At 46.6% G+C, this 17,017-nt stretch overlaps 1 protein-coding gene across 1 annotated transcript in view; it reads right to left on the reverse strand.

The window, feature by feature from the left end:
• The window catches only part of LOC111096076, a 33,718-nt gene that overhangs the window by 11,092 nt on the left and 5,609 nt on the right, over nucleotides 1-17,017 (reverse strand). Inside the window, exons 4-9 of the mRNA XM_038538820.1 lie at nucleotides 14,739-14,833; nucleotides 14,270-14,324; nucleotides 11,506-11,576; nucleotides 11,354-11,419; nucleotides 10,708-10,812; nucleotides 2,626-2,751 (exon numbers count right to left, since the gene is read on the reverse strand). Coding sequence (XP_038394748.1) covers nucleotides 2,685-2,751; nucleotides 10,708-10,812; nucleotides 11,354-11,419; nucleotides 11,506-11,576; nucleotides 14,270-14,324; nucleotides 14,739-14,833 — 459 coding nt within the window. The 3' untranslated portion in view covers nucleotides 2,626-2,684. The remainder of the gene's footprint in view (nucleotides 1-2,625; nucleotides 2,752-10,707; nucleotides 10,813-11,353; nucleotides 11,420-11,505; nucleotides 11,577-14,269; nucleotides 14,325-14,738; nucleotides 14,834-17,017) is intronic.

The raw sequence follows: 17,017 nt of genomic DNA on the forward strand, positions 1-17,017 counted from the left end.
TCCCTACCAACTCCTTTTTGTCTTTTATAGCTGTCCTGGTGGGTGTGAAGTGCTATCTTGTTGTAGTTTTGATTTGCATTTTCCTAATTAATAACAACATTCAGCATTTTTTTGTGTGCTTTTTGGTCATCTGTATACTATCTCTGGAAAAATGTCCATTTGCCCATTTTTAAATTGGGTTCTATGTTCTGGATTCTAAATCCTTATCAGATGCATGATTTCCAAATATTTTCTTCCATTCTGTACACTACCTTTTTTTTTTTTTTGTACACTGTCTTTTTATTCAACGGTATCCTTTGATACACAAAAGATTTTAATTTGGTAAGTCCAATTTTTTTTTCCACTTATTGTTTGTGCTTCTTGTGTCGTATTTAAGGAACCACTACCAAGTCCAAAGTCCTGAAGATCTGGCCTCCCATGGTTTCTTGTAAGCACCATATAGTTCTAGCTCTCAAATTCAGGTCTTTTACCCATTTTGAGTTAACTCAAAAAGTGCAAGGGTCCAATTTCATTGTCCCAGTATTTTCTGTTGAAGAGACTGTCCTTCCCCCATTGAATGGTCTTCACATCCCTGACAAAAATCAGCTCTGCAAATATGTACATACAGGCTTGCATCTGCAATCTGCACTCTGGATTTTGTTCTACTGGTCCATTTATGAGAGCGGACATTAAGTCTTCGTCCTACTAAGTCTAACATCTGTGCTACCTTGGGGACAGCTTTTGTCCATTTTTTTTCTAAAGATGTGTGTGAGAGACACACACAGAGAGAGAGAGAGAGGCAGAGACAGAGAGAGAAGCAGGCTCCATGCAGGGAGCCTGACATGGGACTCGATCCCAGGTCTCCAGGATCAGGCCCTGGGCTGAAGGTGGCGCTAAACCGTTGAGCCACCCGGGCTGCCCCCTTTTGTCCATTTTTTCCTGTGAATGAACCACTTATCATTTCTTTGCATATTTTGTCATATATTTTTTTAAAGATTTTATTTACTTATTCATGAGAGACACAGAGAGAGAGAGAGGTAGAGAGAGAAGCAGGCTCCACGCAGGGAGCCCGACATGGGACTCGATCCCGGGACTCCAGGGTCATGCCCTGGGCCGAAGGCAGGCACTAAACTGCTGAGCCACCCAGGGATCCCCCTACTTTATCATTTTTCATTGACTCATTAGCCAAGTTTTAAAATGCCCTTTTCTCTTTCACTTTCATTACTACATTATAGTGCCAAGAATGAGCAAAAATGGCAAAAGAGAACTTTACACGTCAGGTTTCTAAGGAACACCAGGTTTATTCCTGGATCCATGCCTGGATCGCCCACATAGGGGCCTGCCACACACATGGAGAGGAGGGCTGGATAGGGAGAGAACCATCAGAGTGCCACAGTTAATGCTTACTTTTGTGGCTCTTAAAAAAGTGTCAAAAGTTTTTTTAGTTTAAGAATCCCGTGGGGATCCCTGGGTGGCGCAGAGGTTTGGCGCCTGCCTTTGGCCCAGGGTGCGATCCTGGAGACCCTGGATCGAATCCCACATCAGGCTCCCGGTGCATGGAGCCTGCTTCTCCCTCTGCCTATGTCTCTGCCTCTCTCTCTCTCTGTGACTATCATAAATAAATAAAAAATTAAAAAAAAAAAAAAAGAATCCCGTGTACATTTCTGTGTGTGAAGACAAACCATTTTCTATCCTTGCAATGCTGACATTCACAAAGGCTGCATCTGCCTCTCAGGGACAGCAGGATCCATGGGCTCAGCCTGAGACAAGAGGGCAGTCCCATGAAGCAGCCTCCTCAGGACCCCATGGGGGCTGAGGCTGGGGAGTTCAGGATCATCCCACCGAGTCATCCCTGCTGATGGGCAGCCTCTAATGTTAACCTGGGAAGAACAGAGTCTGGGAGGCCTATTCTAGTTTCTTAACTTTGATAAGTGGATGTAGGAGTCACAAAGGAAGAGAGCAGAAAGCGCATTCTTGGCAGGAAACAGACCAGGTCCTTCAGGTACCAGCTGGATCGGGTGAGAACGCCTCACTCATCACCCTGTAGCCGACAAATATACACTCCCGTGTGTGATCTGACCCCCAGCCCTTGCCCAGCACTGGGCAGGACATGGGGAGATGGCAGCACCGTACACAGCAGAATCCTCCAGAAGCAGTGGCCAACAGCTCATCAGAGTCATCATGAGACCTCCAAAGGGCTGCTGGGCAAGAAGCTGCCAGGAAAAGCCTAAACTGCCAGTGTTTAAACCACCCTGGTAGGGAAACAAGTTTCCTAGCACAGGACCTTGGGTTTTTATCACAAAGAAAAGAGAAAAGCAAAGAAAGATCCCATACTGGGAGCTCAAGCCCAAGCCAATAAAATGTAGCACAGCTCTTCACTTCAGTAGGTCTGTCCTCAGACGTTAGTTAAGTCTCTGCAGTGAAAACTTACCACATTTAAACGGAATTAAACTAGAAATTCAAATGGGTACAGATCCACTTTGGGGCTAATCCTCTCTGAGGCCTTTGATTTGCCTCAACAGATTCAAAGTTCTAAAGACAAAGGTGGACACTTGCCAGGACTGAGCAGCACAAGCAGAAACCATCCACCAATCATATGTACCTCCCATCCAGGGCCCGGCTAGAGCCAGCCTGGCCAACACTCACCCGTGAAGCCCAAAGGGAGTGCCGTGAGCTTTCTTGCCCAGGTGTCCTTACAGAGGCTCTCATCCAGCTTCAGTGGGTGCAGGTAGACCGTGAAGATAGTGGACCTGCCTGTGATGATGGGGGGGCCTATCAAGAGAGAGACACAGATGGCCAGAACAGGGTCACCTAATGCCACTTCGCAAAATCTACAAGGACAGTCTGAGGCTTTAGGCACTCTCCCAGCTATGTCTTTCACACTCAGTTATTCGACTAGAGCCAGGGAGCAATGACAGAAATACCCCAAATGTTATGTACACTCAGCTCTTGAATGCGTAAAACACCTTCCTGACTATGCTGCCACCGACCAACCTCAAACTCGTTCCCAGGGCTGTAACCTGACAGAGAGCAAGACAAGAACCACCCTGGGCAGCAGGCAAGTCCACACAGAATGGGTGCCTTCTCACAAATGGAAAATGCCAGCAAAGATGCAGATGCCCACTGTCCAAGTAAAAGGTGAAGGTGAGCTCTTCTGTTCTTTAACACTTCACCAAAACAAGAAGTGAAGAATACGATCTGTCACATCACTCCAACCTGTATGGACTGAAGTGACGTTTCTGCGGGCCCAGACACATCTGTTACTCCCAAAAGTGGATCGCCAGGAGACAGGGACTGGCAACAACCAAGGGCATTCGTGAGCTTCCACTTTCTCAAAATGTTGTTAACATTAACTGCTGTAGGAGCCTGATCAAAAGAAATTGCCTCCAAATACACAGATAATGATCTAAGCTGATCTTTTTTTTTTTTTTTAAGATTTTATTTATTTATTCATGATAGTCACAGAGAGAGAGAGAGAGGCAGAGACATAGGCAGAGGGAGAAGCAGGCTCCATGCACCGGGAGCCCGATGTGGGATTCGATCCCGGGTCTCCAGGATCGCGCCCTGGGCCAAAGGCAGGCGCCAAACCGCTGCGCCACCCAGGGATCCCTAACCTGATCTTTAACACAAGGACATGAAGACCCAACCCTGAATGCCAAAGTGACAGGCATATTCGCCCATGTAAATCAGGCAGTCAAACTGGCCAGGCTGTATAAGGGCTGGGTAGAGGATGTCAGGGCAGTTTATGCCAGCCAGCACCACAATGTTCATGAAGACTTGAACCCTGGACATGAGAAGCAAGTGAGCCCAAGGAGAGGGCTCAGGCTGGTGTCCACTAGGACAGGACTGTGTTCCTACCTAGCTCTCCTCCTAAGGTCCTGAGAACATGTCCTCTTTCTGCACACCTGCCTATCCTTCCGGGTCCACTGGCCACCCTGAGCAGCCCTGCCCTGGCTCTGCACTTCTTTTGCTTACTCCAAAATGACTGCAGAGGTTCCTTAGTGGGGCAGACGTTCATGCCCAGGGCTGGCTGATAGCCCCTTATCTTCGACCCTTCACAGGCAGGAACCAAATAGCACACTAGTGGCTCTGGTTCTCACAGACCTCACTGCTCTGGCTGAGACACATGTCCATCAGAATAATCAGACATTCCTCAGCTAACTGGGATCTCCATGACCTGGTCTCAGGGTGTAGACTGCCATCTTTATTCATCACTGATGCCTGACTGCCTGGACTACCTCATACACCCTCCCCCCCTGCCCTAGGGAGCAAGGAGACCTCCCACTGGCCGCACTGTGTCAGTTCCCCAGCCATCTGTCGGGATCTCCATTGACTCAGCTCCGCTGGACTCACAGGGCCCAGGGAGCTGGACTGGTCAAGGGCAGTCAGGGCTGCAGAGAACAGGGATGACCAACAGAGGAAGGGGTGGTGCTCCCACCCCCTCACTCTCAGAATGTTCTCCCCATCAACGCTTTAAGATATCAGAACAGAATGATATCTAATTAGAATCACTGTTGAATACTAAGTATAATAGAAAGTTTTGGAAATGTTTTGGTCTGAATAAGAAAAAACTAACACAGAAGACCTAATTATTCATCCTCTCAGGGTCTGCTTCCAAGGCAGCCCTCAAATGACTCTGGGAGACTGAGGAGGGTCGCCACTGTTCCTCAATAAGAAGGGCTCTCTATGCCTAAACTATTTCTGCAAACAGTGTGGTTTATGCTGAGCACCTGCCTTCCTCCTGGAAGGCTGGGATTTTGGTACATACTAGGCAAATTGTGCCACGTGACCAGCCCCCAGGGAAAACTGTGGTCAGCCATACGCCCACGTGTTGTCACAGCTCAACACCAGGGGCATCAGTGCCCTCCTGCCTCCTCCTCAAAGAAGCTGCAGCCAAAAAAAAATTAAAAAAATAAAAAAAATTAAAAAAAAGAAGCTGCAGCCGACTTCCCTGGACTGCACCCTGCCCTATGCAGAATTTGCTCTGTGTCTGTCATTTGTCACAGTTGGGAGTACGACCACACCTGAGGTCCTGGGAGTCCTCCTAGTCAATCACCAAACCCAGGGTACTCTTTGGCAACCCCAAAATGAAGATCAAAACTTTCCACAGGCCCAGTGAAAGCTTCTCCAAACTGGAAAATTGGCATCAACGCCTAGATGTTTCCATTAAAGCCTCAGCAGATCTAACAAGCTATCAGACACACTCAGCTGGAATCACTGAGAAAAAGTCTTAACTGGGAGGTAAAAGAGCTATTTTGGTACATGAAGTGGGCCTGGGCACCCATGAGATTCTGGGTCAGGGATGGCAGCAGAAGAGAGGCTCAGAGAGGAAGGAGCACAGGTTCTATCCTATGCTAGGAGGGATGGAGGAGCTCCCATCTACCTGGTCCACTCCCCAAGAGGACCTCACCACCGCATCTCTGCTAAGCCCTTCTGATGGTAGGGCAGGGGTGGGGTGCATTGGCCCCTCATCTTATCATTGAGTACTGGGGTCCTGTGTTGATCTGACATAGCTTTCTTCACTAAGTCTGCCTGAAAGCAGCCTTCCTAAAAATCGAACCATCAGGGATTCTCACCCAGGGAGTTTACAGAAACAAAAGGCTGGAGGAGGGTCACATGAGTTCTGGCAGTGCTGACAACACAAGCCTGCTCTCAGCAGTTGTTGGTGGCATCCACTCACCATCCATCTCTACAAGCATCTAGTTCAGTATGCTCTCCTGCTTGCTCTGGCCTCTAAAGTACCCTTGGCCTCACATCCTGCCAACTGCATCAATTTCATCAATGAATAAGATACAAGGAGCATTTTTTTTTAGCCATTGCAAACATGTCATGAAACTGAAATAGCAATCCACAGAGAGTTGGTTTTGTTTCTGGTATGAAGACAAAAATGAGTGTGACCCAAGTCTTTCCTCTGCAACCCAAAGCTTATCTGACATTCGTGGCATGTTGCCAGGGTCCACACAAAACCTGGGGCTGACTCAAGGGCAAGCAGCCACCTACCCTTACTGGCCCAACACCAACAAACATTCTGAAGAGCTCTGACCCACTCACAGTGATGAAAGACACTTTGGTCTCCCCTGCAGTTGCTTTGGCAAGAAGCGTTTTGCCAGTACCAGAAGGACCAGTGAGCATGGCTCACTGAAACAGAAAGGGGACTCCTGGACAGATAGAACCCCAAAAGAGTCCCATTTTCTATTTAAACAGGTGGGGCAACCTGGGTGGCTCAGCGGTTTAGCACCACCTTCAGCCCACGGCATGATCCTGGAGACTCGGGGTCGAGTCCCACGTCGGGCTCCCTGCATGGAGCCTGCTTCTCTCTCTGCCTGTGTCTCTGCCTCTCTGTCTGTGTCTCTCGTGAATAAACAAATAAAATTGTTTTAAAAAAAAAATTTAAAAAAAAAAAAAAGGTGACTTCTAGGCATCACTAACAAGAATCCCTAAGATGATGCACCATAGTCTGAGGTTTTCTTTTCAATATTTTCTGCTTAGAAAATAAATGCATTCTGACCATAAAGAGTTCAAACACTATAGACATATGAAAGCCCATTCAGCTAAGCAGGTTATTTCTTCACAAAAGCTCCCAGGATGAGGGCTTGCTGGATCAAAGGGTCTGAATGTCTATTTTAAGTTGCTGTCAAACTGCTCTACAAAATATTGACACCAATTCACACTCCCCCCAATCCCTCAGATCTTAGGCCACAGTCAGTCTGTACAGCTTCACAGCTAGCTGGTCTCAACAACAGAAACGCTGACCCGTGTGCTTCATCTGCTGAACAGGCATTGCCTACCTGTGGTCATTGGCACCATGTTTCCCTGTCTGTGACTTGCCCTTTCCTATCCTGGCTTAAGGTTTAAAATCACCAATTCACATTCTGGTAACACACCTCAATGTTCATTTTATGGATTACCATTACGCCTGAAAATTGAAAAGAGATTTAAAGCAGAGAGCATTGGGACGCCTGGGTTGCTCAGTGGTTAGCCTTTGGCTCAGGGCATAATCCCAGGGTCCTGGGATTGAGTCCCACGTTGGGCTCCCCTCAGGGAGCCTGCTTCTCCTTCTACCTATGTTTCTGCCCCTCTCTCTGTGTCTCTCAGGAATAAATAAAATCTTTTAAAAATAAAAAAATAAAGCAGCGAGCATCTATTATCCCATCTCTAGTGAAGGGTGTGGGTTAGCATCTAATTATCTCAAAGGAGACCATAGGTTTGTTTTTTGTTTAAGTCTTTAAAAACAAAAACAAAATACTCACAAAAAGGTAGGGGAGAGGGAGTCACAAAACTCAAACTCACAAAATGGTGTTAGACTCCACGTCTCCATGAATACAGATGTGGGATTCACCGTGGATCCATCACCAGTTGTGTGACCGATCACACACACAGCCAATTCTTATAGATGAGGAAGCAGTGGAATCCTGGGTACATATGTCCACATATACTATATAGATCACTTTACTAAGTCATCGAACTTCATACCCAGGAGGAGCTAAAAAGCCATATGGTCCCTGATATCCTTAGCACCACACAGAATGACAGAGAGAGCCCCCACCCCCACCCCAGCCCACAACCAGCCGGTGAGGGGGGGGGGGGGGCAGTCACACTTCAGGTGACCTGCCTGCCCTGCCTACTGTTTATCATACCCACCTTTCCCAGTACATACAAGCCCCCTGTAGCACCCAACTGTAAAGCCCAGGTGAATGGCAACTGGGGTGGGTGCTGGTCAATCTCCAACTGAGAGCCCAAGAGCAACCCCTACCTCTGTCTCACACGCGAGTGCACACACACACACCTTTCTAGCTAACACTCATCAGACTACAGAACAGAAACGGCACCACCCATCTCTAGTCCCCAGGCTCACAGTGGTCCCTAACTTGTTGCTATTATGCAGAATAAACTGTTCAGTGGCAACCACCCTACAGGGAATAGCTGAAGAAAGCAAGAGCTCCTGCAAGGTCTGTGCACTAAGCACAGTCTATTCTAGGAGCTCTTCAGCTGGTCCATGGTCCAGGGATGACTGATGGGTCTGTGAGTCAATGTTCTAAGATGCAAATCCTTCTGGGAAAAGGACTCCCAGTTTGTCAGGCCTTCAGAGGGTCCATGACATAGAAAGGGACCAATAGATAGATCCCACAGTCAGAATTACTATGGCTCCATTTCCTCTTATAGAACAGCTTAACCCACACCCACACTACACCTCTATCCCCAACAGGATCAAGGGTTTACCATGAAGCAGTTGTATCTGACCCCAAACCTGTTTATGCAAGTATTTGCTGTTTTAATTATGTAATTTAACATTATGTAAACTAATAAAAAGGGAGCAAGAAAAAGGCTGCTCCTTCAAAAACTAAGTTGAAGGCTTTAGAAAATAAAGCAATAAAGGAAAATAGCTAAAAACAAAACAAAAAACTGTCAATGTGAGTAGGTGAGAAAACTCCAAGAGTAAGAAAAAAATCATAAAAATATAGAAGGTTCTCCACTCAGTTTGCTTTGCTTCTAAGTTCTCACTTCATTCAGAGGAACAAACTGTAGACAACAAGAGGTTTTTATGCAGGACACTTAACAGAAGAGTCTGATCACTGGAACTAAATTAGAAGGAAAGACTACCCTCTAAACGAAAGGCATGAGCTTATGCTTTCAGTGACCAAACACACGTCTCACATGGGTCTGTACTATTCTTAGGGCTCTACAGTCCCACAGTTCAAAAAAGTAAACTCGGGAACCCTGGGTGGCGCAGCGGTTTGGCGCCTGCCTTTGGCCCAGGGCACAATCCTGGAGACCCGGGATCGAGTCCCACGTCGGGCTCCCGGTGCATGGAGCCTGCTTCTCCCTCTGCCTGTGTCTCTGCCTCTCTCTCTCTCTCTCTGTGTGTGTGACTACCATAAATAAATAAAAATTAAAAAAAAAAAAAAAAAAAAAAAAAAAAAAAAAAAAAAACAAAAAAGTAAACTCACTGTGGTTTCAATCTGATAAGAGGATCTTCACCATTCTGCCCTGGCAAACGCTACTTCTTCTTGATTAATAAAATATACAATCTGGGGCAGCCCCAGTGGCGCAGCGGTTTAGCGCCGCCTGCAGCCCAGGGCGTGATCCTGGAGACCGGGGATCGAGTCCCACATCAGGCTCCCTGCATGGGGCCTGCTTCTCCCTCTGCCTGTGTCTCTGCCTCTCTCTCGCTGTGTCTCTCATGAATAAATAAAAAATAAAATCTTAAAATAAATAAATAATAAAATAAAATAAAATAAAATAAAATAAAATAAAATAAAATACACAATCTGTACAAAAAGCTAAGTGGTCTCATAATGGTCCACACTAAACCATGGTGATCTCTGGCCTGGACCTGGAGTTCAGAGCACTATGATATTTTCTGAAATCAATACCTTTGGGGGACGACTGGGTGGCTCAGCGGTTGAGCATCTGCCTTTGGCTCAGGGAGTGATCCCTATGTCCCGGGATCGAGTCCCACATCAGGCTCCCTACATGGAGCCTGCTTCTTCTCCCTCTGCCTATGTCTTTGGCCTCTCTGTGTGTGTAACTCTCATGAATAAATTTAAAAAATAAATAAATAAATACATTTGGAATTCTGGTTCTTAAGTCCTGATACTGCTTGGGATTCATTCTTCAGGAAATTCACAAATTCCATAATCTCCCAACTTGGTCTCTTTACACCACCTGCATCTGCAAACTACACATCCACATCGTTCTTCAAGACCCTGGTAGTTGTCTCCCCAGAACTGAAGAGGGGGCCCCTCCACGCTCGCCACACCCAGCCCCCATTGGGCCTCTCCTCACAGCATAGAGGATGCCCACTAAAAGAAGTGTAGGTGCCAGGCTTCGCAAACAAGAGCTAGAAGATCCAAGGAAACCATTTTCAGTTCCCTTGAGAGAAGGGCTATGACAAGCAGACTACTCTCAACTCTAGTTTTGTTATACAAGGAATTAGTTTTCTTTAAAAATGTGCCAAAGTGGGATCCCTGGGTGGCGCAGTGGTTTAGCGTCTGCCTTTGGCCCAGGGCGCGATCCTGGAGACCCGGGATCGAATCCCACGTCGGGCTCCCGGCATGGAGCCTGCTTCTCCCTCTGCCTATGTCTCTGCCTCTCTCTCTCTCTCTCTCTCTCTGTGACTATCATAAATAAATAAAAATTTTTTTTAAAAATGTGCCAAAGCCTGGGAGCACCTGGATGGTTCAGTCGGCAAAGTGGCTGACTTCACCTCAGGTCGTGATCTCAGGGTCCTGGGATCAGGCCCCAAATTAGTCCCAAGTCAGGCCAGTCGGCTTGGCCTGTTCCCTCACTCTCTGTCCCTACCACCACTCATGCAGGTGCTCTCTTTCTCTCAAATAAGTAATCTTAAAAAACAAACATGTCAGAGCCTGGACACAGCATTCAGCCTTCCTCCAACCCCGAGGTTCTCATCCCACATACATCTATCTGTCCAATTTCACCTGGAATTGGCCTGTGGTGTGGGGAGGATGGCTACCCAGCAGACCCAATACAGCCTCCTTACAGCTAAGCCCTACCTAGCCTATTATTTTTTTAAGGCTGCCTCGCCAAATGTTTTCCTAATCAATTCTTTCCTCAAAAACAACAGAACAGATTTATTTTTTTACTATACGTTGTTAATTAGCAGATGCCTACAATATGCTCAAAGGAAGCACACTCCTAAACTGGTTAAGCACTGAAACGTTCTGCGTTCGGATCCAGGTGCCCCAGATTGGAGCCCCTGCCACTTACCTGTCGCTCTCAGTGGTGTAGACCATTGATGCCTGCTTGGGGGGAACGATGCCCAGCTCCCAGTGAACAGTATCCAGGTTCTGCTCAAAGGTGTCAACGGTGCTGCTATTAAACCACACAAAATTCTGCAGAAACCAAGATGTGAGGGCAGCCTAAGGCTGCCCTCCCCCACAGCTACTGCCCCTCTCCCCGGGTGCTCTTCCAGCAAAGCCTGAGTGGAGCCTCTGTCCTGGCCCCACAAAGCTGCAGGCTTTAGGTTTTGGATAAAAGTATAACAAGCGGGATTCCTGGGTGGCGCAGCGGTTTGGCGCCTGCCTTTGGTCCAGGGCACGATCCTGGAGACCCGGGATCGAATCCCACGTCGGGCTCCCAGTGCATGGAGCCTGCTTCTCCCTCTGCCTATGTCTCTGCCTTGCTCTCTCTCTCTCTCTCTCTGTGACTATCATAAATAAATAAAAATTAAAAAAATATGTTTAAAAAAAAAAAAAAAAAGTATAACAAGCTCCAAAAACTTTGTCCTCGTATTGTTCCCCCCTACATCTTGGCTCATGGTTCTCACATCACAGTTTTGAGACAAAACTGAATCAGTTAAGAGTTCTATACACAGGGATTATGTCCTACCTGGAGCACTGCTACTGATACATACCAACATGGTAAATGATCACCTTCACACGGGTTGCTATTGGGTAGTGAAACCAGGAGAGGCATTCTTCTGAAAAAACAAAAAATTACACCTTACATGGAAAAAAACCCCCAAAACCCTATGGCAGAAACATTCAGCCTTGAACTACCCCTCACCTCAGATGCCATCCCAGTGCCAGGGATGGATGACACACACACCAACTGTTAACGACTTCCGGCCAGTCCACCTAAGAAAAAAAGATACCAGAACAGCAGAGATAACACAGAGGGCATTCGGCAACAAACCACAGGCCTCCATGCCGAGTCACGTTCTACAAGCATAGACTTCAGCTCTATCTCAGCCTACAGTCTGCAGAACAGATCTGTTTTGTTTTCCTATTAACCTGAACACTTTTAGCCTGGGGTATGAACCTATTTCCATTTTAATAAACAGAAACCAATTCAGGAACTGAATTTTATTCCAATTCAGGAATTAAAATTTGGTATATTATATATCTATTTTGTAATAAACAGAAACCAATTCAGGAACTGAACTTTATTCCAATTCAGGAATTAAAATTTGGTATATCCAGACATTAAGATTGCACACTGTCTTAAAATCCAAAAGACAGGGATGCCTGGGTGGCTCAGCGGTTGAACATCTGCCTTTGGCTAGGGGCATGGTCCTAGGATCGAGTCCCACATCAGGATCCCTACATGGAGCCTACTTCTCTGTCTCTCATGAATAAATAAATAAAATCTTTAAAAAAAAAATCCAAAAGGCAGGGACACTAGGGTGTCTGAGTCGATGAAGCATCTGCCTTCAGCTCCAGTCATGATTCCAGGGTCCTGGGATGGAGTCCTGCATTAGGTTTCCTGCCTGCTTCTCCCTTTCCCTCTGACCCTCCCCCCCACACTGCTGGTGCACTCTAGCTAGTGCACTCAAATAAATAAAATATTGAAAGAAAGAAACGAAACGAAACAAAACTGAACATCTCAGCTTCTCTTCTGCAAAAGAATCCCCAGATGGCAAGACTCCAACAACTCTCATGTTAATGAGACAAGAGCTGGGGGCATCCTCACAGCTTCTATCATGTTCTAATCTCTTGTTTTCTGGATCACAGCCCAGGTGACCTGTCTTATTTTTTCCAACACAGTCCACTATCTCCTGGGAACATAGGGAAGCCAGAGATACAGGGTATGAAGGAGCACACATTGATGCATTCAAAACAGGAAAGGAAGGGCCACAGTAAACACTCAAACTTGCTTAGTGCAGGATGGCGAGTTCCTTCTTTATACTTTTATTTATTTCCCAAATATTTTTTTAAAGATTTACTTATTTATTCATGAGAGACACAGAGAGGCAGAGACAGAGGCAAAGGGAGAAGCAGCCTCCCTGCAGAGAGCCTGAGAGCCTGATACGGGACTCGATCCAGGGACCCGGGAGCCAAAGACAGGGCCAAAGACAAATGCTTAACCACTGAGCCACCCAGGCGTCCCAGCTAAGCTATTTTAAAACAAAGATTGCTACTTAAGTTTCAAGATATTGTAGCTTTTTATTCCCAAATAAGACCCTAACAAAGGGCTATCTGTTCCAGGCCATGGACTTGGAAATGCATCAGAGGCTCAGGAGTGGCTGCACTCAAGTTTACGTATTTCTGGGACACCCTAAGATGTCATCAAGTGATCTCCCAACAACTCAGGAGGGGGCCGGGAGACAGTGCAGCATTCATGAAAGTTCCCTAAGTGCATTGAATCAGGTGCTTGGTCTGAGCCAGGGAAGAGTCTGCCAACACTGTGTCCCACAGGGACCAAGCACAGAGCCACATGAGGTGAGACAGGGACGGAACACTTCATCCTTCAGGGCTCCTCCAGGCTATGCTTTAAAATAAACAGACCTCGAGGGGACTCTGGGATCTGTCCAGAATGCAGACACAGGAGGATCCCTGTCTTACCCTTTCCCTCTCCTTCAGAAGGCAGGTCCTCGGGAGACAAGGCTGGCAGCAGCCATTCCCCTTCCCTGTAGTGAGCAAGGGCCTCTCTGAGGACAGACATGTGGGCAGAAAACGATGGCCTCAGCCATAGACCCTGGTGGGAAACCATGGGTTTCTACAAACATCATCATACAGAAGGAGGCCCAGATCTTAACAGTATGCTACCTAGGGTAACGGGCAAACAGTGAGCAAGTCCTCTGCTCCTATAGGAGTTTACACTCAAGCCTGAGGAACACTTCTCCCAACTTCAACTACTCACAAGGACAAGCCAGGAAGGCCCTGTCAGCACAAGACAGAGCCTGATATTGATGGTCCTGCCCTGCTCAGGGTCAGCCAGCAGGGTGGGACTACATTAGGAGGAAAACTTTAAGTCAGATATCAGATTAGAATTTAAAGATAAAGGGCAGCCCAGGTGGCTCAGTGGTTTAGCACCATCTTCAGTCAAGGGCCTGATCCTGGAGTCCTGGGATCGAGTCCCATGTCAGGCTCCCTGCATGGAGCCTGCTTCTCCCTCTGCCTGTGTCTCTGCCACTCCCTCCCTCCCTCTCTCTCTCTGTATGTCTCTCATGAATAAATAAATAAAATCTTAAAAAATAATAATTTAAAGATAAACAGAGCTAAGCCTTAAAAGAAAAAATCTAATGAATATTAAAGTTAAGCCATGATACTAATGGGATGCTCACTCAGCAAGAAAGTGAGCATGACCTCGTTTACTAGAAAAAGTAAAACTGTGTCTTATCCGTATCCCAAGGTTGGGACTGCTAAGGATCTAAGCTTGCAGACCACATGCATGGGCACATCATCACATGTACCAGCTCCTTCCGGGGTAGACAGATTATAAATTTTTGTCCCTAGACCTCTCACCAGGTAATACTATGGCAAGTGCTTCCAGGTGATTTCCTTCCCAGAATCTCAAAAATAGAAGTAGGAAAACCCCATGCCAATACCTGCCCCCAAAGCAGCCAGATTGTGGACACCTTTGTCATCCCAAGGGAACTCCCTCTGTGGGAGAAGAGAACACATTTTATGGTTAAATAAGGGTGGTTCCTTTATCAAACAGTGATTTCCTTTTTCAGATATTATGAAAGACATCATCTCTCCAAATGCTCCCTCCTCACATTCCACCATGCGGCCTCTGTGTGTGGTGAAACCAAAGCCAGCCCTTGAGAGGAAAGGCGTCCACGTGATATATATGAATACATCAAAAGCAGCTGCTCACCAGACCACCCAGTCACCAGACCACCCAGGAGAAGCAGAATACCCTCAAAGAGCCCACATTTCTGGGGTTATCTCTTATCGCCATATTTTTTAAGTTGAATTCATTTCTCAGGATCTTCGAATCAGCTTGCTCCAAACCAAGTAGGACCTTGGGGAAGTGACAGGTTGACTGGGTCTGGTCCTCAGATGTCCACAAACCTTCTGTATCTGTCTCTACCAGGCAAAGTCTCTCTGCTTTCCCCTCTCTTGCCTCCATCTGCTCCAGGTCCAGCATTCCTTTGGCTCACCAGTTCCTAAGAGAAAACAAAGTCTGACCTGAGAAAACAGTAATTACAATTTCCCAGAAAAAGAGGATTCAGAGAACAGAAAAATGCCTCCCAACATACACTTTCCTACTACTGGAGTCTTCTGGAGGTAAAGAGGGGACAGGAAAGAAAGAGGCTGAAACATAGCATCACCTCACCCTGTAGGGTAGGAGGAAAGCCTGCTGTGCCCTTCTCAGGTCAGGGCACAGCTCAGAGTGGTGGAGACTGCCAGACCATGTCAACCCAGACAGTCCCAGACACGAAGAAATTTTAAAACAATTAAATCTCCACAAAATCACCAGCAACTGGTATATACATGCCAGGCATGACCCAGGAGGCATTACTTTTTTTTTTTTTTTAATTTATTTATTTATGATAGTCAGAGAAAGAGAGAGAGAGAGAGAGAGAGAGAGGCAGAGACATAGGCAGAGGGAGAAGCAGGCTCCATGCACTGGGAGCCCGATGTGGGATTCGATCCCGGGTCTCCAGGATCGCGCCCTGGGCCAAAGGCAGACGCCAAACCACTGCGCCACCCAGGGATCCTGGAGGCATTACTTTTACATAGCTGGCACTTAACTTTGTACACTCTTACTTCTGATGCTGTCAAATACTCTGCCCTGCATAACTCACCCTTTTGGAGGAAAAAACAGATATCGCTGAGAAGTAGCTTCCAATACATGTAAAATTCTTCAAATTTCACCTTTCTGGCTTGAAACCTGAGCCTACTAGCAAATCTCCTTCCTGTTATGGAACGAGCACCTTTCCATGCCAGTAAATGGGGCAAAGGAAGGAAGCAAGCAATGAGACAGGCTCACACAGGTGGATTATCTACAAAGGTTCAGCTTCCCAAGAAAACCATAATGCATGTCACCCACTCTTGGGCATGATCCCCCCTTGTCCTTAGAATATTGTGACCCATAGACTAGATGACTGAATCCAGCCCCATAAACACCCTTGAAGACCCCAACCCCACTCTTCTGTCAGGTGCAAAATATGTATGGGAGGAGATGGGTCTGATTCAGGACATGTCCACCTAGGATTAAATGGCCCATTTCCTCCAAGTATAATCTGAGGATCAGGAGGCTTGAACAGTCCTAGAAAGCTGTACATATCCAAAGAAAAACTCCCCTCCCCATGTAACTATCTCAAGTGCATTTCCAGTTAAAATTTCTAAGAGGTGCTTTTTAGCACATACAAAAATGACAAGGGGAGGAACGAAAGCGAGTAATTGTTATCACGGTTTCTACCAGGCATTTAGCTTTGTTTGACCGCTGTGATATTCCATTTCTAGGAAGTATACATTTGGCCCTCCTGGTCCAGGCCTCCAATAGCCCTTGGAATTCCCTAGGTAGTAAAGGGACATTTTGTCCTTATTCATAACAAAACTCTTTCAACCACATTTGAGTTTTGTGTTAATGAGGGGACTTTCGGAAAACCTCTAAGGATGGAGGCCGGTTGCCAGGAGAACCAAGTAATTAGAGGGTTAGAACTTTCATCACCACTCCTAACATCAGGGGAGGGGAAAGGAGGGGGCTGGAGGCCGAATTAATGACCAATCGTCAATGATTTAATCAATCATGCCTATACAACGAAGCCTCCATATAAATCCAAAAGAACAAGATTTGGAGCGCTTCTAGGCTGGTGGACAAGAATGCACTCACATTCTATGCCAAATTTCAAGAGGACAAAAGGTCCTTTACTGAGGACCCTTCCAGACCTCACCCTTCACATTTCTTCATCTGGCTGTTTGTTCATATCCTTTAATATCCTTTGTAATTTGGTAATTTAGTGAGTACATTGGTTTCCTGCGTTCTATGAGTCGCTCTAGCAAATCAATTGAACTCAAGGAGAGGGGGTTGTGGGAACCACCAATTTACAGCTGGACAGAATCACAGGTGACACCCTGGACATGGAACTGGCATCTGAAGGGAGGGTATGGGGGAATGGGGGAGTAGAGGCAGTCTTTCAGGATAGAGTGGGTCTGTGGAATCTGATGCTAATTCCAGGTATATAGTGTCAGAACTGGGTTAAACTATGGGACACCCTGCTGGAGTCCCAAAAATGCATGGCAGGGAAACCACCCCTCCCCCAACCCCCATCCCCATCGCAGCACATATACACATTAATGACCAGAAATGGAGTACTGAGTGTGGAAGATACAAACAAGATTTC

The sequence above is a fragment of the Canis lupus genome, chromosome 5, assembly GCF_011100685.1.
Source record: "Canis lupus familiaris isolate Mischka breed German Shepherd chromosome 5, alternate assembly UU_Cfam_GSD_1.0, whole genome shotgun sequence".
Lineage (NCBI taxonomy): Eukaryota > Metazoa > Chordata > Mammalia > Carnivora > Canidae > Canis > Canis lupus.